The 24592-nt window shown below is 22.4% G+C and overlaps 6 protein-coding genes across 6 annotated transcripts; 3 read left to right on the top strand and 3 right to left on the bottom strand. All coding sequences in view use genetic code 6, as the record gives it.

Annotated features, from left to right (window-relative positions):
• Positions 1-3043: 3043 nt before the first annotated feature.
• TTHERM_00540230 (hypothetical protein) lies at positions 3044-3568 on the bottom strand (the record flags this gene model as incomplete). The annotated part of the gene is made up of 1 exon (XM_001007948.1): positions 3044-3568. The coding sequence occupies one exon, from the start codon at positions 3566-3568 to the stop codon at positions 3044-3046; it is 525 nt and encodes a 174-aa protein (XP_001007948.1).
• A 1420-nt stretch (positions 3569-4988) lies between these two features.
• Positions 4989-9674, bottom strand: TTHERM_00540220 (hypothetical protein; the record flags this gene model as incomplete). The annotated part of the gene is made up of 3 exons (XM_001007947.3): positions 7789-9674; positions 6324-6511; positions 4989-6250 (listed from the first exon to the last, which is right to left on the bottom strand). Exons 1-3 carry the CDS (start codon positions 9582-9584, stop codon positions 4989-4991), a joined length of 3246 nt encoding a protein of 1081 aa, XP_001007947.2. The 5' UTR covers positions 9585-9674.
• A 2227-nt stretch (positions 9675-11901) lies between these two features.
• On the top strand, positions 11902-13806 carry TTHERM_00540200 (hypothetical protein; the record flags this gene model as incomplete). The annotated part of the gene is made up of 1 exon (XM_001007945.3): positions 11902-13806. The coding sequence occupies exon 1, from the start codon at positions 11959-11961 to the stop codon at positions 13804-13806; it is 1848 nt and encodes a 615-aa protein (XP_001007945.3). The 5' UTR covers positions 11902-11958.
• A 779-nt stretch (positions 13807-14585) lies between these two features.
• On the top strand, positions 14586-15932 carry TTHERM_00540180 (hypothetical protein; the record flags this gene model as incomplete). Its single annotated transcript, XM_001007943.4, has 1 exon — positions 14586-15932. The coding sequence occupies one exon, from the start codon at positions 14586-14588 to the stop codon at positions 15930-15932; it is 1347 nt and encodes a 448-aa protein (XP_001007943.4).
• A 937-nt stretch (positions 15933-16869) lies between these two features.
• On the bottom strand, positions 16870-18529 carry TTHERM_00540170 (WD40 repeat protein SMU1; the record flags this gene model as incomplete). Its single annotated transcript, XM_001007942.3, has 3 exons — positions 16870-17814; positions 17877-17980; positions 18034-18529. 3 exons carry the CDS (start codon positions 18527-18529, stop codon positions 16870-16872), a joined length of 1545 nt encoding a protein of 514 aa, XP_001007942.1.
• Positions 18530-19667: 1138 nt separating this feature from the next.
• TTHERM_00540160 (LRR and IQ domain protein, putative) lies at positions 19668-24438 on the top strand (the record flags this gene model as incomplete). The annotated part of the gene is made up of 6 exons (XM_001007941.2): positions 19668-20117; positions 20162-21977; positions 22024-22341; positions 22561-23213; positions 23303-23504; positions 23594-24438. The coding sequence occupies 6 exons, from the start codon at positions 19668-19670 to the stop codon at positions 24436-24438; spliced, it is 4284 nt and encodes a 1427-aa protein (XP_001007941.2).
• Positions 24439-24592: the final 154 nt, after the last annotated feature.

Raw genomic sequence — 24592 nt, 5'->3', positions numbered from 1 at the left:
TATGTATTTTTTTTATTCAAAATAATTTATTGAATTTTGATAAATAATTATCTCTTTAAATTTTATTAATTATGTATTGAAGTAATACAAAATTTTAAGGCTAAAAGCTTTCATGAAAGAAACTTACTAAAAATTATATTATTACAATAAAATATTATTAAAATGATATCGATTGTATTTTTCTCTGAGTGAGTTTAAAAGATTAGCAATTTGCAAAATTGCTTTTTATAATTTATATTTTGAATGATAGATGTAATGCTTATTATCTTTCAAGCATTTTCCTCAATTAAATAACTTCAACCAGCAATTTAAAAGATAATATTATATTTGAACACTTTTTATTCTATATATTTATATATTATATTCAATTTATGAATTTTATTGAATAGTGATTTTACTTACTTTTTCATAAATATTTTAATTTCTTTTTTTCATTTTAAATTAAACAAATTTTTTATTATAAATAGATTAGTTAAAACAAAAATATAATATGTTGACTTAATTTATTATTTTTAATACTAATAAACAGACAACTGATAAAAAACGAATAATATTTTTAAAATATTTTTATAATTTAAAATACATACATTAAAAATATTTATTCATTTTAAATTTGAAATAAAAAACTAAGCAAAAAATATTTGTTGGTTAGTTTCAAAAATTAGCTTTTAAAAATATAAATTCTGAAATTATTTTTAGACAATTTTTAGATAAATTTTTGATATTATTCAAACAAAATCAAATTAATTCCATTAAAATACTATATACCATCCCAAATATTTTTTACAAAAAAAAGTTAGGTATATGAAATTCTTTAATGCTTTTTAATAGAGGGGGTACAGAGAATATTTTATAAAATAAAATTTAATACATGAATTTAAATTTGTTTTAACTTTTAGGTAATATAAAAAACAAATAAATAAATAAAGTTAAGTTATTTAATTATGATTAGTAATTTTTTGATGTTATTTTTTTGTATGATAAATAATCAATTATAAAATATTTAAGAAGTGGATTAAGAATAGATCATTTCAATTAGAAATTTAATGATTATAAAAGTATTTTTTCTTATAAATAGCTAATCAGATGAAGTATTATTCGATGATGATATGTATTATTTTAAAAATGTATATTTTGTTATTATAATATTAATAATAAATAATTAATTTAAATTCTTTTAGAATTATAAGAAATTCTTTTTTAATAAAATACTCTTATAAAACATATTTATTTTATAATGACTTCAAAATTATTCTTCACTTTTAAAAATAGAATAATATTTATGTAATTGATTGCTTGTCTGATTAATTCCTTAATATTGATTATATTTTTTTAGAAATTCTTGTACAATAATTAAATTTTATTTGAATATTTAGAGTCTTTCTATATGCTATTAAATAGACCCTTTTCGAAAGTTATGAAGACTATCTACGTAGCTACTAAAGAAATATAATAAAGAGTTTTATAAAATTTCTAAGTATTCTTCTTAAAATTAATCAAACTAGATAATATATTTTAGTAAAATATATTAGATATTTATCATTAGAGAATTTCTTTTTTGAAGCAAATGTTCGAAGATATTATTTTCGCATTCAAGAGCACGAAGATCACTAATCTAATTTCACTTGATTTAATTAAATTTTTTATGTTACATTTATTCTTTTTAAAAGATGCACTATTCTTTTACAATTTAAATAATGAGGATTTTCATACTTCAATTTATTTATTTATATATTTATAGTAAATACTCATGTAAGTTAAATCTTAAAAAAGAACGCTGTTATTAATAGTTTCTTTTCAATTGAAGCAAAAATTCATTTGGAAATATTTAAAAAATACAAATAAAAAAAAAAAATCGAAATTGTTTACTCATTTTTGTTGTTTTGATTTTATACATAATTTTTTTGAGAAAGAATATTTTGTTTTATTATAATGCTAAATATAGATTAATTACTGATAGTTATTTAAAAATAGAGTTTCAACAAAAACACCTTTTACATAAAATCTAGTGTTTTAAGAATATTAAAAAGTAGAAAGCAATTTATATTATGAACTAGTTAAAACTATTGAATACAAAAATAAGGATAAAAGAGTATGGCCAGATAATATTCGAGCTAAAATTAATGAGTAATTATCATTCAGTTTAAATTTAATCCTAAGAGAGTGGAGTAAAGGAATTAAGTGTAAAAAGGTTAGAAATATAAAAGAAAAACCAAGTTAATCAAATATGGATTATGAATTTTATAAGTTTTTATAAGGAAATTTAGGAATCTTAAAAATTATGAGGAAATTAGTATTTAATATTAATTTCTGTGTAAGTTAATCGCTTGGCGAATGATTAAAGAAGAAAATTAATTAATTGATATCACCAAGTAATTGGAATGATAAAAAAACCCCAATTAATTTTTTTATAGCTAATTGAATTGATTGATGTATCTTTTGTTAAAATTTACATTAATTTGATTGTTTGAAATTAATTTGCGGATTTTAAATTTGCATTGTTATAGGTAAAGATTTGTGTAAATGAATGACTTTGTACATTTTTAATATAGAAAGAAATAATCAACAAGGAAAATATAATTTATGATAATGTTTAATAAATAAATATTTTTTTTTTTTTTGAGAAAGTAGATTGAGTGAGTGAGGGTGATTACTGATTTTGTTTGTTTGTTAGATTAGTTAGTTAGTTATTAATTAATTGTAAAATAATTGAATAATATAAGGAAGGATTGGATATTTTAAGGTTTCATTGAGTTTTTTTAATACTTTAAGTTAAGTTTTTTAGTAATTTTATATGGTGTGGTAGATTTATTATTGCATGGTATTGCTTAAATTTAATGATTTGAGAGATGTTATTAGGTATAGAAAACTAGATAATTGTTTATTATAAGCTGGAGTTTAATAGTATCTTAATGAGTTGATAAATATACTCGTATATACTTTTTTCCACTTTTAGAGTATTTCTGAAATATTTAATTTATTTAACTAAGATCTTAAATATCTTTGAAATCGCTGACTTAGTTTAATTATTAGAAAAGAGCTTTCAGAAGTTATGTAAGATAGAAATGTATTAATCTTCTAAGTTTTATTTGTTTAAACATAATTTTTCGTTATCAATGATCTTTTCCATGATCATTTTGTACTTAAATTGGTCATTTTGGTTTTTGAACAAAAATTTAATTTATTGAATTGTCTTGAATTTTTAAAGTTATCCTTTAATTTCTACATTGCCAAGAACATTGATGATTAGCATGTTAGGTTTGTTGGGATTTGTTTGAACAGAGTGGAGTTCAGAGTGCTTGAATGATAATTTAGGAGTGACTTTTTGCATTTCTTTCATGCTCATAGTGCTTTTTTATGAAAGTTTGCTATAGTAGCAAATTCTGTTGTTATCGATACAAATAAATCTGTCATTTGAAAAAAGACCACTTTTGCTGACCTTCTTAGCCTTAGTGCATAAGAAGAAAGACTTTTCCTCAGAAATAGTCTCTAAGGTACTGGTACTTTGATTTGATTTACTCTTTTTGTAGAGCTTAGTGATTGCGGGATTGATGAGAGAGCTTGACATTGTAATATGTATGTATGTGTTTGTTAGAAGGAATGAAGTTATTTGTTAGTATGTATAAGCTAATTCTGAGTTTTTTTTAGCTTTTGGATAGTATTTATTAAATTATTAATTATAAATTTCAATTTCTTTTACTTTTTCTTATTTTTAAAACAAGAAGATATACTGATAAAATTCTTTTTTTTTAATTAATCAATTTTTCGATCTATTTATTTTATTTATTGGTGCTTGCTATAAATGTAAATAAAGATAATAGCTATTTTTTACCTTTATATTCGGATAGATGCTTGTGATATATAACTAAATGTTTAATCAGAATACAAACATAACTTTTTGATTAATAGATAAATTTTTTCTGCATTTATTTTTTTTCCATAATTTACAGCAAGCACTCAAAGTAATCAAAAATTTCTTAATTATTATCTGCCTTAAATTAGTAAGTAATATTAAAAAAGAAAGAGAAAAGTAGATAGATACATTAAGAAAACCAAACATAACAAAAAGAGTCTTTCTATTTGAAAAGAAAATCTTTTATAGGTATAATGTAACACCAACATAAATCAAAGGTTTAGGAAATTTGAATCATTGTATGTATTTCCTTCTATTCACAAACTCTGTTTTCATTACTTCTATTTTTATTAAAAAATCATGTTTCTATTTAAATGTACCTGGTAAGTAAAAATAATTCCCTGACGTCTTTATCAGAGAAATCCGTTATAGGAGTAATTAATAATTGCACTGTAATTTGCAAATTCTTTCAAGATCAAAGTAAGGCATTTAAATTTAAAAAAAGCTCATTTTCCAATTTTCAATTCAAAAATTGTTTAAATATTGTAAAAGCAATCAAAGTTTATGTTTTTATTCTTAATTTGCGTTATCTATTTTAATTTAAAAAAACTTTGTCTATTTTTAATGATCAAATTAAAAATATTTTATCAGTTTTATGCTAAAATTTAAATTGCAGCTTAGTTAATTTTAAAATTATTTCAATACTTAGCTGCTTCATTGCTTTTAAATAATAATCTCACTCACGAAAGATATTTATTATCCGATAAGTTTTTTTGTGGAAAAGAGGAAAAGAGAAGAATTAACCAAATGATATCTAAGATTATTTTAAATATCGATTAACAAATGAATGACTGCAATATTATTAATATTAATTTTAAGGCAAATTATGAAAAATTTTAATTTAAATACCAACACATACATATTACTTGTAAATAGATTAATAAAATTACTGCAAAAAAAAAAACATTATGAGATAATTAACCCGTTTAAATTTTATATTTAACTACCAATTAATTTATAGATCTATCAATCTTTTTGCAAACAAAAATAAATAGATATAAACACAGATATTTCCTTATCAAATTATTAATTTTTTTCTTGATTTTCTTAATAAATCAATAAAATATTTTTAATTTCAAATACGCTGTTTATTGGCTGAATTTGAGCGTATAGTGCTTCTTTTTACATTTCCATCAACAGCTGCACTGGTTGCTGTTTTTTTGGAAGAAGAAATTGGAGTTTTAACTGATTTTTTCTAAACACTCACCTGCATTTACTATTCATTATTATTCCTGCTTGACTATCTCTCTTAAGTTTATAATTTGTCTTTCGTACTTCCTTGTGATTGATTAGTACTATTTGGAATCGAGCTTTTCTTCTTTTTTTATAGGATCACTTTCTTTAATTTATCGATTTGCTTGATAAATTCCTTAACCATCTTTTTATCTGTGGTTTAATCTTGAGTATATTTACTATTTAAGTTTTATTAAGACTCGCTTGTATCATAGTTAGCAATGTTATAATTTTCTAAAGAAACAGACTTCATCAGATGTGATTATGATGAATTTGAGTTATAATGCTTTTATGAATTTTCTCTACTACTATATGATTCTTTTATTTATTTTTTACTTTATGGGGTAGAAATCATTAATCCCCCAGTTTTTGGGGGCTTTTATTAATTTACATATTAATTATTAATTTTTATGCCTTCTTTAGATGACTAAGAGGAAGATCTTTTTTAATTTTAAGTAGTATTTATAGATTTTTAAGTGAATTAGTCATATCCTCTTAACTCGCTATTTTTTAATTTCAAATTTGAGCTGTAGTTTTTCGGAATGTTACTATTGATGGACTCATTTTTAAATATCGTACTATATCTGCCTTTCTCTTCAAACTAGACACTCTTAAACTCGCTTTTGTCTTTCTCATCTTGCTAGAACCTAGGTGCAAATTATTGATCTTCATACTCATTTTATTATATTTCTTCCTCTTATTCAATTATATTTTCTTGATTTTTCGAATCTATTTTAATTCCTTTCTACAACAAATCGGCTTCATCTTTATTTTTTTCTATTTCTCTTGCCTTCAATTCCCTGGTCATAAAAATTTTCTGATACAAAGAATTAATTTCTTAATTGTCTTCATATAGACTCTTTTCTTGGTGCTAGATATTCTAGCTTCTAAGCTCTGACTCTAGTTTATCCCTTTGTCTTTTCTCTATTTCCAGCTCTTCCTTTAATTTACTGAGCTCTTCTCTCCACTCATGTTAATCCTCTTTTGATATTTATTAATCAGTTGCTTTTGAAATGTAGCTTTAATTCTTATTAGGATTTTCATAGTTGCAACGCTTATCCTGAATATATTACTGGCTCTCGACTTTATGCTCTGAAATTTATGCTAATTTAATAATAAATTCGAAGTTAAATTTAAAAGCTCATTCAATTTTCATTAAAAATAATAAATAATTTACATTAAGGAAAAATTAACTAGTTAGTGACAACCGCTGGCTTGGTATTTCTATCAGAATAACTGCTTTGACAAAATGAATGATGTAAGCTACGTTCATTCTTTTAAATGTCAATTTAAAGCATTTAATTGTGGACAGCTAATAAATTAGAGTAACTCTAATTTATATTATCTCTCTCATCTACAAGTTCTCTAAATTAAAAACAAAAAAAAAATAAATCAAAGTGAATTAATAGTCATTATCTATCAATTTACTCCAATTTGCAATATTATGCAAAAATTTTAGTAAATACATGAATTTAAGTTTTTATTTAAAAAGAAATATCAAATAAGCTTTTTGCTTGCTATATGAAAAGTGCAATAAGATATTTATTTATTTATCAAAGCAGCAAATCTGCCTTAAAAAAAATAATAAAAAATTGGAATTTGAATATCTTTGAGAAATCGAATATCAAAATTATTTTTCTGCTTAAAAATGTAAAAAAAAAGGCTTAAAATATATTGGATAAATTAATTAATTCATAAAAATCAAAATACTTAATTATTTATGAGTAATCCAAATAATCGTAATGTAGATGTTACTAATCAATACTGATTTAGTTCTAGAAAAATATGTTAATTCGCTTTAATTAGATAAAATTTAATTTGATTTTTGGCTTTGTTTCTTTATTTAAATTCAGCTCAGTATTTAGTTTGATTGGAATAATTTAATTTTAACTACATATATTTAACTCTTTAAACAAATTTAAATTCAATTAATTAATGGTCCATTAAATTGGCAATAAGTTATTTTATAGAGAAAGTTTTCAAATTATTATTTTTTCATTTTTATGTAAACTATCTGAGTAAATATACAACTTAATTAAATTTTTGATGTCATTTAATTTTACGCAATTACAATTTAATTGTATATTCGCCTGATAGATTTTTGTTATTTTAAATATTCCTTGAAGTAAGACAATTAAATATTCATTAAAAGCCACTTTTTTTTTCGTTTTTTATTCTAGCTTTGAAGAAACCATTTTTTTAAATTTCATTTATTTCAAAGCATTTTACTAAAAATATCTTTTCCACAAAGATAAATTCATCAAATTACAAAATTATTTTTTTTTTAAAGTTAAAAGTTAATTTATTTCATTTAAAGATATTCAATTTAAAAAAAAAAAAATTAGAATTTAACTTATTTTTAAATTATTTTTTAGATAGCACTAAGACTTTCTTCTAGCTAATTATTGGTGAGTGTAATTACATTTTTCAATTTAATAATTGTTTAGTAATATTAATTCAAAAAAAAAAAATCTACTGAAGAGATTTTTATGTGAAATGTAAACATTCCTAAAAATATTTAGATGTTACTTTATTAAATGCTTATCAGCTTTTAAATAAAAGAATACTTCCAGTATTTGCTTATTGCGCTTGGTATTTATCCTATGCAATTAATTATAACGAAAAAGACAAAATTAATTTACGTGTTATTCTTCTTTAATTCGTCCAGCTCTTTCATCAAATTCTGTCTCTCAAATTTTATTTAATCCAGTTCTTTTTAGTAGGCGTGCTTTTCTTCAAGCTATTGGGACAGAAACTCTTAATTTTTGTTAGAAAACCTGTTTAAATTCATCTCAAACTCTGTATTCAGTCGATGCTCCTACTCTTTCAATTTTTGCTATATTTCTATTAAAAATTGTTCTTTTTACATCATCAACTTTTATTAAAGCTGTTCATTTTGCTAAACTAATTCACTATTTGTCTTTAACAGCTTTTAGTTCTCACTTTCCAAAGAGTTTATTCTTTCTTCCAAAATCCTTGTTCTATTTTAATAAAACTCCTCCATTTTTTGTAATTTTGATACAATACTGTCTGTTCCTCTTGTTGAATAAGTTGAAGGAAGCATTGAGCTATTATTTTAGCTATTTTAAATCATTGAATTAGAACGAGATGAAGCATTTTAATAACTTTGTGGCAGCTATTCTCTGTTTGTTGCATTTTGCTTTTATGCTTATATAGTAGAAGAGCTGTTATTAATTATGGATATATCGCCAATCGAATTTAAACCTCGATTCGTCTATTAGACGGTTGAATGTTAATATTATTACGAGGCTTTTGATGGACTAAAAGTTGTTTGATCTACGTTATTTCTTCTAGCAGTAGACTCTTAATCAAGCTAGTTTAATCTTTTTTGCAATTAAATTAACTCATTTTCTAATTCCTCTTTATTTTTAACAGAAATCACTGAATTATCCAACATACTTTTATTTCCTCTTCCATAGCTTGCATCGCCTCTAAAGCTTTACAAATTATCAACTGTATCTTCATTATTTAAATCCTTTTGATTCATTGCTTGAGATAATTATTATTGTTATTTTAGTTAAATATTTTATTTCAAATTCTCCTATAATTATTATTATTTCATCTATAAATACTATTATTGCTATTATAAATTTTATTTTTGCTATTATTATTAATCGATAAACCCTACTTATTGCTATTAAAAATGATGCATCAAATTCTTATTCTAAAACAAAGGCACTTGCTATTCTTGTTATTGCTAAATTAAGTTACTATAATTATTCTTCACATTTAATGCACCTTGCTCTGATTTATAATTTTTGTAATAATAACCATTTTCATCTAGCTAATCTTCTTGAATTGCTTATAACTCATTGCTAGTTTGATAATTTTTTAAGAGGTATTTATCTTTTAATCTCAACATTTATTCACTTGTAAATGTGTTATTTAACTAGCTCTCATTCACTTTTACATCTAATTCATCTTTATCATGATTGTAATCTTCATTTTTGTTTCTATTTAAATTTTGGTTTCTAAATTACTCATCTTAATTTTCATCATCACTGTCTTTTTCTACAGAATTTATCTCTTCTTAAAAATTGTATTACTTTTTTTCTGAGCTTGCTGCTCTTTCTCCATATAAATTCTGCGAATAATCACTAGCTTGCTATTTACTATTTACAATAGTTGTATTGCTGCTTTATTAGTTAATAGAATTTATATAACTATCTTCATTCTATTTAAATGGACTGCTCTTCATATTTGGAGAATAGCTGCTCATTTGTAAAACCATTTCCTGATTATTATTGTGATTGCTCTAATAATTGCTATTATATCCTCCAGACTTTTTAGTAAAAAATTCATTCAACTAATTCTCTAAATTGTTAATTATATTATTAGTTGCCTCTATTTACTTCATATTAGAATCTAAAGATTCAATAGAAAAGTTCTCTTTATCTCTATACTTTTAATCACTCATTTGCACTTTAAATTTAAAATACGCCTTTTGCAACAAACAAACAAATAAATAAATAACTAAAAAAAGATATAAACGAATTTCTGCTTTTATGATTTTAAATTTTTTGCAATCAAACGAAATATTTGTTTTAAAATCACAAAATCTTAAATAATTCCTCTTCAAAAGAAATTAAATCCAATCATAAATCAAAGTGATTTTCAAAATTTTTTATTTTTTTTGAATTGGCAAACTTTAATATTTTATTTGAATTTAAGATGTAGCTTTTGATATCTAAAAATTATCTACTTCTTAAAAAATTTTTATAGGAAAATTATATTTAAATTTTAATTAATTCTGAATAGTAAAAATAATTTTAAAACAAAAATATTTGAAAAAATATTATAATTTAATAATGTAAATATTTAATTTTTATTTATATAAACAAGAAATGTTAAAAATTCAAAACATAATTTTATTAATAATTTATATAATGTTATTTTTATTAAAATTGTGATGATTAAATAAAATACATGATTTTTAAAATTTTTATTATTTTTAATTTAATTTTGATAAAAATATTTTTTTAGAGATTATCATAAATGAAGAATTACAATAATTTCCAAAATAAAATAGCTATATTCACTTAGAAATTTAATTAAATATATTTAAAGATATTTTCTTTTTCATTACTCTTGCTTTTGAAGAAATTTTAAATCACAAATTGAAAATTTTATAAAATTAATATTTTAAAATTAACCAAAAGAATCTTCTAGATTTTAAGTAAGTAATATGAAAATGATAAAAGAAGATTAATTTTTCAGCAGTTTAGATGATGCAATTTAATTCAATTATCTTAACTTAATTGTTAAAATTATAAAAATATGTTTTGTTTAAAAGTTATTCAACTCTTCTCTTTCGATTCATACAAGCTTCCATATAAATTTAATGCTAATTTTTTAAAAAATTTATGATTTTAAATAAAATGATGCCAAAAATAACTTCTAAAAGAATTTAATAATAATAATTTTAAACAACTTGAATTTAAAAATAAGTAAGATCATTTTAATTGTAAAAATTATAATTTAATTTAATTTAAACATTAAATAAACTAAAAAGAAATCCGAGTAAATTAATTGAGAAGGAGAAGAAGTATTAAAATTTAAGAAATTTATTAAAAATTTCCATATTTTTTATAATAAAATCATATTATAATAAATTTATTGAATATTTAGCCTAAATATCATCCATTCATTATTTCTTTAATTAAAGCAATCAATAATTTTAAGATATAACTTTTTTTGTATTTTATTTTAATATTATTATTCTTTGAATAAAATCATATCTACTAATGTTGAATATAAAATATATAACTAAAATATGGTAAACTAATTGTTAAAAAAAAACATATAATTTATTCTAAAATGAAATAATAAATTTTTTGAAATAACTTGATGAAATAACATGAGAAAAAGTATAATGAAATTTAGTAAGATAACTTAAAAAGATACTTAGATGCTTGATCTTTAAAACAGATAATTATGTACTAAAAGAATAATTAGCCTATAAATATCAATAAGAATTATTTTTTGTTTAAAAATACAGAACAATCTTAAAATATTACAATATTATTTCAATACAATTATTCTTGAATTCAATAAAATTTCTAACAAAATTATGTCAAAAATATAATTAAAATATTGTAATTACAAAAGAGAATAACAGATAATTAAATATTAAATGAAAAATAACTTTTTATTTAATAAATAGATGAAATAAAATGTGTAAAGTTGAGAAAAAGAATATTGAAACTTATAAACTAACTAAAAAAAAATATAGATTTTTGATCTTTAAAACTTGTAATTATGAGTGAAATATCTTCCAGTAAAAATGTTGTTTTAAAAACAAAAGAACACTCCTAACATATAACTATGTATTTTTAATTTAATTATTCTTTAATTAATCAAATCTACAATAAAATAAAACAAAGATATAACTATAATTTAAAAAAGAATTACAGCTTATTATCTTTTAAGAGAAAAATAACGATAAATTATTCTAAAAAGATTTTAAAGGTTAGATTTTAAAATGAAACAAATATTCGATAAAATTAAATTTTTTATTTAAAACTATTTATTTATTTATTAATAATTTGATGAGTGCTTTTTAAAAAATAAAAAATAATTTGCAAATTAAATATGAGATATTATTTATTTATTTATTTGACTGGTTTTAAAAATAAAAAATATTCATGTAATAAACATTTATTTTTTTATCTACCATTTTATTTTTTGTTTGCTCTAAAGATAAAATTTTGATTACAATTTCAAATTATGATTTGAAAAATATAATAATTAATTAAATAAAACAATTTAAAAACAAAAATATATTAAAGAAAATGCAGTAATAGCCTATTATACTCAATAATATGCCAAACTAATTTTAATATAATTAGAATATCCTAGCCAACACGAGCATGAAAATGATTCAGCCATTTGTTCCATCGTATTTTTAGATACAATAACAACAACCTAGAATATCACAATTTTAACATGATATGTGCGAAATCGATAAAAAAATAGTTAAGTGTGCTTTCAAGAAAAAAAGAATGCTGAAAAGACTGCTTACCTGGATTGCTTTACTATAATAAGAAAAAGAACTAGAAAAAAAGAAACTTGATTTTTAGATTTATTAGAAAAAGTATACCAAGAACAATACAATGCAAGATGCTAATACGTTATAGAAAATAAACAATAAATCTGTGAAATTTGAAGAAGAAAATCAAATTCTTAAAAAGAAATCTTCTTAAGAAAATAAATAGCCTTCACAATCTTCTTCAGATGTAAATTAGAGCTTATGCAAGTATACACCTTAATAAACAGAACTTCCTCCTTCTTATTCTTCGAATTCTTCCTAAGATATCAATTAGAGCTTAAGCTAGCATACTCTTTAAAAAATATCTGTTACTCCTCCTTCTTAAGAAGTCAATTAGAGCTTATCCTAACATACACCCTAAAAGACAGAAGTTATTCCTTCTTAAGATGTTTACAATAAATTGCATGATTAGAAAACTTAAAAATTAAAAAATCAAATAATCTAATCTAATGAAGATGCTTCATTTGAAGAAACTCCAAAATTTAATTAAAAAAATATCTAATCAAATTAAGGCACTTAAGATAGCTGTTTAGTAGAGAAAAGAGATCATCAGAAGTTATCTGATACAAGTAGAAAGTAAAATAATTCTGTAAATGATTCTTAAGTCACTCATTTAAAAAGATCAAAAGTTTCAGAATTTGATTGTGAAGATAGCTAACTTAATATTAATAGAGAGAAGAATAGAGACCACCCTTAAAAAAACATGAAAAAAAGTGATAAATCTCAATGTAAATATCTGTAAAAATAAAAATAGAAACCATATTAATAAACAGAAAAAACTAGTTAAAAGGCTTTGCAAAAAATGTAAAAAGAAAAACACAAGTCTCATAAAAACTCCGAATAAGAATTAGAATACAATCGATATAAATATTAAAGTTATAAATAAGTTAAAGTTGAAGAAAATAATTTTAATGATGAATTTGAAAAACATTCTGATTTCGATTTTGAATTTGAAGAAATTACAAAAAATTTTAACCAAAAATAATAAATTGTTGATAAAAATCTCAATTTGATTCAAGTTACCAATAATTTTCAAAATAAATCACTTCAGAAATCAACTGTTGAAGAAAATTAAAATGCTAATAACAACAACTTATAAAAATAAGAATAAACTTAGTAAGACCATGACAAATAAGTTAAAGATTTGGATTTTTAAACTCCAGTAAAGTCAACTTGTGAAAACTAAAGTTCTAAGGAGAGTTCCTTAAATAAGGAGTAGTCAAGAGAGAAATAGTTTAATTATAGTACAGAAAAAAAAGTATAAAATTAAAATTGCCATTTATTAAATTCTCCTAATGAAAGTGCTATAGAATCAACATAACCTTCTTAAAATGAATAATTTTAATCAAGTTTAATGTCTTAATCGAATGATTAAACATAACTAATTTCTCACTTTTCTAATACAAAAATAGAATAACTTGAAGAACAATTAATATAATTTATTTCTGAAGGGTAGAGAGATCTTGATTCTGTGTTAGAAAAGGCGTATCACCTTAGAGAATCACTTGGACTAACAAAAAAAGATTTAACTTTATCTGAAAAATGGTATAAATAGTTTTTGTAGAAATATTAAATAGAATTCGAAGAATGAATAAAATTCATTTTTAACAACAATTTATTGCATTTAAAGTTTATACTTCTACTTAGTAGTTTGTTTTTCAAGTTATGTGTTTGTTTGTTACTTTTTCTTTTTTGTTAAGATTCTTTTAAAGATAATTATATCGAAAATATAAATAAAGGCGCTATTTACCTTTAATAAAATACTTAGTAGAAATAAATATCATCTACATTCATTTATTTTTGGCGGGATTAAAAAAAACAAACACAAATAACAATTTAACACTTTTGGTTAAAATCTAATTATTAATTTTTTGATTATTTTATATTAAATATTAACACAGCAATCCAATTCAAAACTTTTTTAGTTTTAATATTTAGAAGTTTAGTTATAAAATAATTTGTTGAAATGTACAGCTTTTAAGCAAAATAAGAAACAAATAAAAAATAGATATAGGAGGAACCAGTCAATGTGCATATGATTCCATTTAAAATTGAAGTTGATGGTCCTGCTTAAGTAAAAGAGTATTTTGAATCCATAATGCAAGAAAAGAAAAAGTAATAAACAGAGGAAATTGATCATTATAAAACCAGTTTATATGGCAGAGAACTCTTGGGAAATTAAGTATAGCTCCCTGAAGGCATATAAGCTCACTTCTTCAAGCGTAACGCATAAGATTTTGAAAGTATAAAATTCAACGAAGTAAACAAATGTAATCTATATTAATGGCAACATGATGAAAAACCTTCACTTTCAGATAAATTCTAATCTAATGCAGCTTATTTACAAATAATGCAAGAATTAAGCTAAGAATGAATATTTAGTTTAAACCTATATATAAATAAGCAGTCTATTTATTTTATATTTATGATGTCAATATATTAAAAATAAATACCACCAAAATAGATTGGAAAAATAATAATTCTAATTATTTTCTAAATTATCTTTGTAATTAGAATTTTGATGTTTGTTTTAAAAATTACTTTTTGATGTTTTTTATAGGAAATTAATAGAGTTTATGTTAAATTTTTTAGAAATACTTTTTTTAATATTTAAAACACTTTAAAATATTACTGCATAAAACATTAAATTATAAATAATTTTAAACAAACTTTTTATTTGCAAAAAAATAATTAATTTTAATTGGCAATTATTCTAAAATGTAAATGGAAGAAGAGTAAAATTCTGATATTACTTGTGATATAGATGCATAAATTTTAGAAGAGCTTTAAAATAAGAAAAAATTAATTGACAGATAGCTGTAGATTCTATGTGATCTAGAGAATCAAACTAAAGAAGAACTATCTATTTGGGAAGAAAAATGCAAAAATCTTAGATAAATTTACAATTATTATAACTATTCCTAAGCTTAATATCCAAGAAATTTAATTTAGAAGGAACCTCATTAGAATTCAAAATGTATCCAAGCAGATATCTAAATCAAGTCCTAATAAATTGATTAAATATAGTAAATGCCTTAACTTTAATAAAAACCTTTGCAAAGCTAGGCAGTAAATAAATTTGAAATGAATTAAAATCAAGAAAACAATGCTTAAAGTTAATTAATTGACAATAAACAAAATGCTGACTAATTTATGTAAAAAAAATTGATTCCTTAGTCTCCCATATAATAATAAAATGAAGTTTAGAATAAAAAAGTTGTTTTAAAAAATGTGGAACTTGAAGATGAAGAATTCGAAGACGATTTTGAAGAGTAAAAAGAGGATTCAAATAAAAATGAATTCAAGTTATTAAAAACACCTTAGATTGATCATTAGAAAAAGACTGTGTCACCTACTTAAAATTTAATTCAAGAATTAAATAATGTAAGAGTTGAAAAAAAGATAAAAAATTAAGCTAAGAAATTTAAATTCCCTAAAGATTAGATAATTGCACCATCACCATAAAATGACAAGCCTAACATTGAAAGAAAAGATGATGTATAGCAATAATAAAAACTTGATAACTTTAAAACCTTTGAGAAATATATGTAGAAATATATCAACAAATTTCAAGATGAATCTCCAAACAGCATTCTAAAATAACTTTAAAAAGCAAAAAAAATAAAAGCTATTTTAGGTGTTCCTGATGAAAAATTAATTATTTCTCATAAATGGCTCAAATAATTCAAAGCATAGATTAATAAATTCTATCAATGAAATTAAATTTACTTTCAAAGATAATAATACTTTAATTTCTAATTTCATGTTTGTAAAACTAATTTTTAAAGTTTTTATCCCTATTCAAACAAACTTTTCTTTATAAATCTTTAAAAAAATTTATTTATTATTTGAATGTGTTTATTTGTTATTGACATTTCACTATTAAGAAATAACTTTTTGTTTAAAATTTTTTAAATTGTATAATTTAATTTACTTAAATTTATTATTTAATAAAAACTTTTTAAAAATAATAATTGAATTAAATATCAAATATTTTAACTGATTAAGACATTTTAATGTTTTCTTTATAATTTGTTTATAGATCAGAAAAAATACAAGAATATAGCTTAAAAAACAAATGAATTTTAAAATTAACTTTCAAATATGTTTGCATAAGTTGGTTTTGTAATAATAAATTAAAGAATTAATTTGATAAAAAATTAGAATAAAAACACTTTAATTTAAAATAATAATTAAATTTAATTTTTAAAACTTGTTTAGCTAAATAATTAACTAAAGTGACAAAAATATAATTACTTTAAACTTTTTAAATTTCCTTATTTAAAATATCTTATTAAGTAAAATAATTATTCAAAAAAAACTTTTAATAAAAATTAATTCAAATTTCAATTTAAATTTAAAACACATTAATGTTGTTTTCTTTACAATTTTTTTAAAATTAAATAAAATCAAACAATGAAATTAATTTTAATTCATTTTCAATCTAACTTTGTAATAAATTAATTTCAGTAATTGTAAATAAAAGAATTAATTTTATAAGTATTTATTAATCATTTTTAAATTTAATTTTTTAACTAAATAAAAATATTATTAAATTTTATAAAAATTGATAAATTTCATAGAATTTGCAATACATAAATTATTTTTAATCAATCGAAATTTTTTATTTTTAACTTATAAAAACAATAATAACTCATTTTGCCTTCAAAAACAAGAAATCTCCACCTAGAGTATATGCTACTAGAATATTACGAGATGGATGGTGTTTTATGCCTATTACTTCGTCTTGTGAGACTTAAAAGAAGGATTAAATTTTAGAATCCTTGGCACGATAACAATATAAATAACCTTTATTAGTAACGCCATAAACTAATCTTTTTTAAGCTGATAGTGAACCAGAAGAAAAGTCTTCATTTCTATCGTTTACGTACTAACTTGTTATTTCAAATGTTTTTTTATCTAAGATGACTAGTCTGTTACTTTTTTCACAAACAAAGTAACCTTTTTTATGTCTAGATTCAAGGATATTAAATATTTCTACTTCGTTTGCAGATTGGTTTTCTGTACGAGGTAATTTAATTTATTAATGCTATTAGCCTGTTTTAGAGTCCCAAACTCTAATGAAGCCATCAGTTCCAACAGAAATAACCTCTTCTAATGAAGGTACAAATATATCGTTTATATTTCCTTCTTATTTTGATCTATGCTCCATAATGACAGTACCGCTTTTTAAACCATAGACTCTTATTAAATTCTTATTATATCCAACTATCAAATGTGATGGATCAGCTCCAAACTTAAGTGAAGAGATGCTTTCACTTAAGCCATTATCTATTTTCTTTAAGCTTTTTCCTGTCTATGTCTTCCAAACTTTTAATGTTCCCGCTTTATCACCTGAAACTAATATTTCACCATCATCTGAAAAAGCTAACGCATGAATTGCTTCTTCGTGGAACATAAATTGCTCGTCTTTTTAATAATTTAAATCAGATCTTAATTTCATCAATACACTATCCCATATTTCTATTATGCCATCTGCGCTTCCAAGTGCCAAATAATTTCCATTTTTACTGAATTCTGCACATAGAATTCTACTTTCACCTCCAAATTGAACAACCTTTTCTACCTTATTGATAGGCTTTTATAAAAAAACTAAAGTTGAGACTCTTAAAACCTTTGCTAAATAATAAATATTTTTACAATATCTTCTGTATCTTCAGTATGAGGTACTTAGCCTGTGAATAAGTCTAGTTTAATCCCAGTTGTAAGCTATCCTGATTGTTCTTAAAATTTCAATGCATCTCCTAATAAATAACAGATCTAATTTGATATTAGGATTCAATTAAAAATTATTTACCTAATAACTGCAAAAGACGAGAAGGAGGTGCAGAAACAACTTCCTTTAATAGTGAACTAGCAAGATTAGCTCTTCTTTTTTCTTTTGTGTATTTATCTTGATACAATTCTCTAATGTCAATTGGTATTTTTTTAGATAGATAATCTAATCTTAAAGCTCTTTCTTTGAATTCTTCGAAAAGTCCAGCAGGTTTAACAGCCTATTTAACAATGAATTAAGCAGCAACGCTTTCTCCTAATTCTAATAACTCGCAAACAACTATTTCATATAACTCCATTAACTTTTTTCCAGGTAATTTCATGCTTTATACCTCATTTAGAACTTTATCCCATCTACCTTCTTTAATATTTTCAACAAACTACTCAGTATTACTAACTACATTTAAAGAAACTTATGTTTCTTCTTGTAATGACTTTAAAGAGTTTACTAATCCATTTTCTTTCATGAATTAAAGCATAAGCTTTACTACATCTTCTGTTTTAAATTGTAAAGACATTGATTTATTTTTAGGTTAATTCTATCAATAATAAATTAAAATATAAGTAACTAAATAATTAATTTATTTGGATATTTATCAAAATAAATTATCAGCGTCTAATCTTTTCTACTAAATGGATCCAATTTAATAATGCAAACATATTTGAATCTACATGTAATTTCTATTTTTTATGCTTGAATATATAAAAAGAGATAGCAACAGCTAGTTTCTATTTATATTTTATAATAAATTGCTCTACCAAGATTAAAAATTTAAATATAGCTAAAATTTAATATAAATAAAATTATTTACTAATATAAATTTAATCCTATTTAATCTGATATTTAATATCCCTCATTAATATCATATTAACTGTTCAATATATTTGTTGTTAAATACAAAAAAATTAACTCAATTCAATTTTAAAAGCAAAAATATATTTATTTGATTTACTAAATACATTTTATGCATTAACTTTAAAAAAGAAGAATTAAAGGAAAGAATAAATACCAATAAATTACCGAATTAGTATGCAAATTTATTTATTTATTTATGTATTTTTCTCAAATTGATTTTTCTTATTTAAATTAATTTAAAAATTTTAGTTAAACAAATTTATATTGAAAATCATAAATGTGTATTTTTTTTTATAATAAAAATGACATAACAATTTTTTTTGTTTAACAAAATAGATGGCAAATATTTTTTAAGATAAAAATTATGTTTTTTATTTTAGCAAAGATTAATTCTTTAAATTATTAAAATAAAAAATATCATTTTGAGTTGAAAATAATTTGTAAACACTTTATTAAATGAATTTTTAAATAAAATAATTTATTTTTTTGATTTGATTTTGCTTTTTTTAAACTTTAGTAAAAGGATTTGATTTTATAAATAGTAAATAAGATTTCTATTTATGAGTTCAAATTGGTTTTATAGTTTTGTGTATTAGAAATTTGAGAAAATAATCAATTTTTAACTGCATAATTTATTCTCATGCTTAATTATTTATTTTAACTATTAATTAGATTTTTGATTGGTAAAAAAATTGATTTTTTTGTTTGTTTAATCAAAAGAAAAAGAAAAATATTGGGTAAAGTAAGCAGTCTTTATAAATACTGAATAGGAAGGTTAAACGCTCATTAAAGTTAATATAATGAGTTTGAATAAAAATATTGACAGCTTGTAAGAAGGAAATGTAACTATTTAAAAAACAAATGTTTTAGCTAGCAGAATTTAAGAACCACTCAAGCTAAAAATTCTTATTCTTTAAGGGACAGAAATAATGGTTAAAGAATTAGAAAATATTAAATAATGCTCAAACTTGATAAAGCTCGATATAAGTAGCAATAAAATATAGTCTTTTCCTAAGAATGTTTCATTCAAAAATTTAACATCTCTTAAGTTACTTTATCTTCATAATAATTTAATTGATGATGCTGAGAGTTTGTATAAGGTCTTTGAAATACCTAATTTAATGTATCTTACTATTTTCAACAATCCTCTATCAACTAAGTGGTCACTTCGTCACTTTGTTGTTAATTCTATGCCTAAGCTATTCGCCTTGGATTTTAATGCAATTTCTGATGAAGAAAGGATGGAGATGGTAAAACAAATTATTTTAATCACAAATTAAATTATTTTTTTTAGATATCAAAAACTGATAGATTTTATGCTCTTTCTCCTTCTACAAAAATAAATTGGCCTCTTATTAGCATCCCCTCTGAAACTGTTCTCTAAGATGATGACTATCTCCTCTTAATGAGAGAAGAAATTAAGATTATTATTAAAAAATATTCAGAAAATTCCCCAGTTGTGATAATATAAAGGATATGGAGAGGCTACGTTTGCAGAAAGTAGCTCAAAAGTAAACTTAAAACAGCTGAAGATCGCTTACAGATGTCGTTAAGGGTATCTCAGCATTGGAAGAAACATACTATGAGGAAGCTAACTCTCAAAACGTTATTATAAGAAAGGGGAAAGGAATATTTATTATATGAAAAAAAGTCATACTAATTTCACAGAAGTCTTGATATGCTTAAAAAATTGTTTAGGGATTACTTGCACAGATTTCGTATTAAAAAGTAAATGTAAATGGCAGCTAGAATTATATTAAAGGCTTTCAAAAAAATGAAATAGTTTTTAAATTCATATTAGCAGGTACTCTTTCCTTAACCTGCTCTTCCATAATCTTCCACAAAGTCAAATTAAATGACGCCTGCTAATAAATTCTAATCATCTCAGTACAAATAAAACCAAAAGAACTCTAATTTAAATATGCAAATTCAAAACTCAGACAATAACAATAATAATTTATAACCTAACTAAATAATTATTTATTTTCATCGTGATTAAGTGAGGGAGTTTAGTAAAATATTTAATGATTGCTACAAATATATATAAAATTAAGATTAAGCTTAAAGTATTTATGAAGATATTAAAAAAAATCTATTTTCAAAGTATGTAAAAAAAGCTGAAAAAGTTTTGGGATTTCGTGTAATAGAGAGTTAGGAATCTAAAAATCATATTTATTACAGTAAGTATCCGTTTAACGCTTTAATGCGTCCTTCATTAAGATCAAAGGTTTTGTTCACAAAAACAGATCAAAAATATTACGAAATGCAATATCATCCCTTCTTCAATAGATTTCATAGCTACATTAGTTTGCCTAATATGGATAGAGAATTGAAAAAATAAATAATGACTGAAAAAGATTGGGAGAAGTTTAATTATCTATGTAATAAACTAAGAAGATTTTAATAAAAAGAATATGAGTGCCTTATGGAATTTCAATGCCCAGATCCGAGTATAGCTACAGCTTTCACAAAGCAAGTTATATCATACAACTATATAGCTTTCCATGGTTCAGAAGAGGAAAGCTAAAATTAAGTTAGAGATTTATATAAAGAATAAGAGGATCAATTAAGAAATAAGAATAGATCAAATGAATTGGAAGAAACCAATTTTCTTACTAGTGTAGCTGACTAAGCTGAATAAATTTTACCTAAGAATCAAGAAAGTTTATAGCAAAAAAAAAATTAAAAAAAGCCTCTTTTTTTAGTGTTTTTTAAGAATTATTTAATTTAAGTATCTGCAGCTGTAAAGATACAAAAAATATGGAGATACCATAAAAGCAAGCCACAGCAAATTTAAGTTTTTGCTATAATACAACAAAAAAGAGCTTGCAGTAAGCTTCAGCATTGGTTTCGAAATATAAAATGGTATCACAAAAGATCCTTTTACAGTTAGCTTTCATACTACGTACATTAACAAATTAATACAAACACACTTTTCCTGCATTACTCTACTTATGAAGAACTTCCTAAAATTTATTAAAAAACTCTCCAAAAGAAAACTCTAACGTTTAAGGAATAAGACAATATGATTTAGTACTCTCCCTTAAAAGGAACAGCGAGATTAACTTGGAATTTTGATAATTAAGAGCAATAAAAATTCATAGAATTATGTAAAAGTAAATTTAAAAAATATAAATTAATTTTATTTTGTAAAAGAAAAAAGAATTTTCCCAAAGTGGTTAAAATTGACTGCAGATTCAAATACTAAAGAAATGTCTGATGAAGAATATTGTGGTGATATTATGCATTTGATTCATGTTTCTACAAAAATAGGATTATTGTAGATTGGAGGAATGAAGTATCTTAAAATTGAATTTGCTTCCCTCCAAGAAGCTAAATATAGAGCAGCAGCCCTTGCTCTAATAACATATAGATTTAGAAATAACGGATACTTTATTAAGCTCTTTACTTATTCATAAATATCAAACTATACATTTATACTTTCCGAAGAGACTGAGCTCAAAGCAACCTATGGTAAAATTTATTTATTATTATATTTAAACTTTGACTTATTTTATAGACATGCTTTAAGCTCTTTTTAGGATATATTTTTAGTATATAATCAGTTTTAAGCACTTCGCACTTGTTTCTACAAACTTTAATATCATATATATTCATTTAATATTCAATAAGTTTTAAGGATTTTAAATTTCTATTTCATATAAAATAAAAAACTAATTTTATATTTAACAGACATAAATTTGAAGTATGACTAAAATAGATGTCTTGCAAAGGAAGAAAAATCTATCAACAATCCTAATAGTTTATTCTTAAGCAGCCAAAATAAAATAGAATTTAATTCGAAGGCTAGCAAGATTTGCTAAATGAGCTAAGTTGAAAGCCTTGTCACATACAAAGAAACTATGATTCCCTTGCTCTAAAAGAAATCCACTTAAAAACTGAGTAACACAAAAAAATAGAAACCACTTTAAAAACTAGAATAAGAATTCAATTTATTCTATAATGATTAAATTTATATTTACAAGCCTCAAAATAATTAAGTTTTACTTAGTGGTAAAAATTTAAATGAATAGATAAAAGTTTAAATTGAAGCTTAGAATATTGAATTGCCTAATAAAAGGGGACTTCCTTAGCTTTAAAATGAGAATTTTGATTTCTCAAAAAGAGGTTTACCAGTAACTACTAACGATACTTCTACCAAATACGCTAAGTCTGAATTTGATTCAACAGTTATAAGTTTTTATAAAGGAAATTAGGTTAATCCTTTATCAACTTCTCATAGTAGATATCGCAGTAAACCTCTCTTAGACAACTCTTTAAATAACATAGTCACTGATGTTACACTTTTAAAAGACCAGTAAAGGTGTCTAAGCAGAGATTTCCAAGTAAAATTTTATGGTTTTTAATTAATTATTTATGCCATTTTTCAATTTTTTTATTGAAAATGCTTACAAATTTTATTCTAATTAATTAGGTTTTACTGAAGGAAAGAGAAGAACAAAGTATAATAGCAAAATAAAAAGGAATTTAAGATAGTAAAAAGAGATCTTATTTAATAAAAGAGATAAAGAATATGGATAAACTCATTCACTAAAACGAATAAAAAGAAATTACCAATATTGAGAAGAAGAACAGAGAATTTACAAAAGAAGTTAATATGAAAATAGATATTGAATGTAAAATATTTTTAATTTTGTTAATTTAATTATTTATTTATTTAATTATTTATTTATTTATTTATTTATTAATTCTTTCAAAAAATTAGAAAAACTGCAAAGAGTCGAAATTCTAAAGCAAATTGGGATGCAAACAAAAAGTGAAGAAATGTGGGTGCAGAATTTTAACAGATCTCAGAACTATCTAGTTCGCTAAATGACTTAAATGAATAAAAAAAAGGCTTAAGATGATCTTATTAAGCGAAATGTGGAGAAGGCTAATAAGGTTAGAGAGAAAAAATTGCTTGGAACATCTTAACAAAACAGAACTTAATCATCACATCATAGAAATAGAACAGAATCATCATTTTGTTCAAGTTCAAGCAATCAAAATAATTTTATGTTGGCAAGCTTTTAAGATTTTGAAAATCAATAAAGAGGGAAAATTGCTAGCAGAGGAGGTGATAGAACTACATCCCTTTAACCTGCATAAAATCAATAATAATAAAATCCGTCTTTGGTTTAACTTGGAGTATACTAAAATGCTAAGCCTCCTTCAAATAACAAAAAAAATGTTAAAAGATTAAATACCTCAAGCGATGTTATGTATAGAACAACTACAAATGCATCAAATCCTTTAGATACAATTACTGGTTTAAATACAGAACCAAACGAAATATAGAATATTATTAGCTTAGAATCTACTTTCTATGGAATGAACCAAGTTTATAATAAAAACTAAAAACTTTTTACAGAAGGAGATGAAAAATCACTAGGTATCCATACTAGCAATAGTAAAAACAGTAAGAAGATAACGCTAAAAAGAAGTTTGGATAAAGGTTTAAAGACATAAACTCAATTTAATAATAAAATAGTGCATGCAGTATTTCCAGAGGAATTCTATCCAATTTCTACAGGATCTAATTAAATAAAATTAAATATTCAAAATTTTTGATTTTAAAAAATATTTTAAAAAAATTATTAATGAATTAAATAAATAAATAAATTAAGTTATAAAATCATCTTAAAATGAGTAGTTGTACATTTATATATTTTTCAATGTAAATAAATATTTTTGCTTTATATTAAAAGTTTTTTTGTCAATTTTT

The sequence above is a fragment of the Tetrahymena thermophila genome, assembly GCF_000189635.1.
Source record: "Tetrahymena thermophila SB210 genomic scaffold scf_8254807, whole genome shotgun sequence".
In the NCBI taxonomy this organism is placed as follows: Eukaryota; Ciliophora; class Oligohymenophorea; order Hymenostomatida; family Tetrahymenidae; genus Tetrahymena; species Tetrahymena thermophila.
This window is presented reverse-complemented; position numbering and strand designations above follow the sequence as displayed.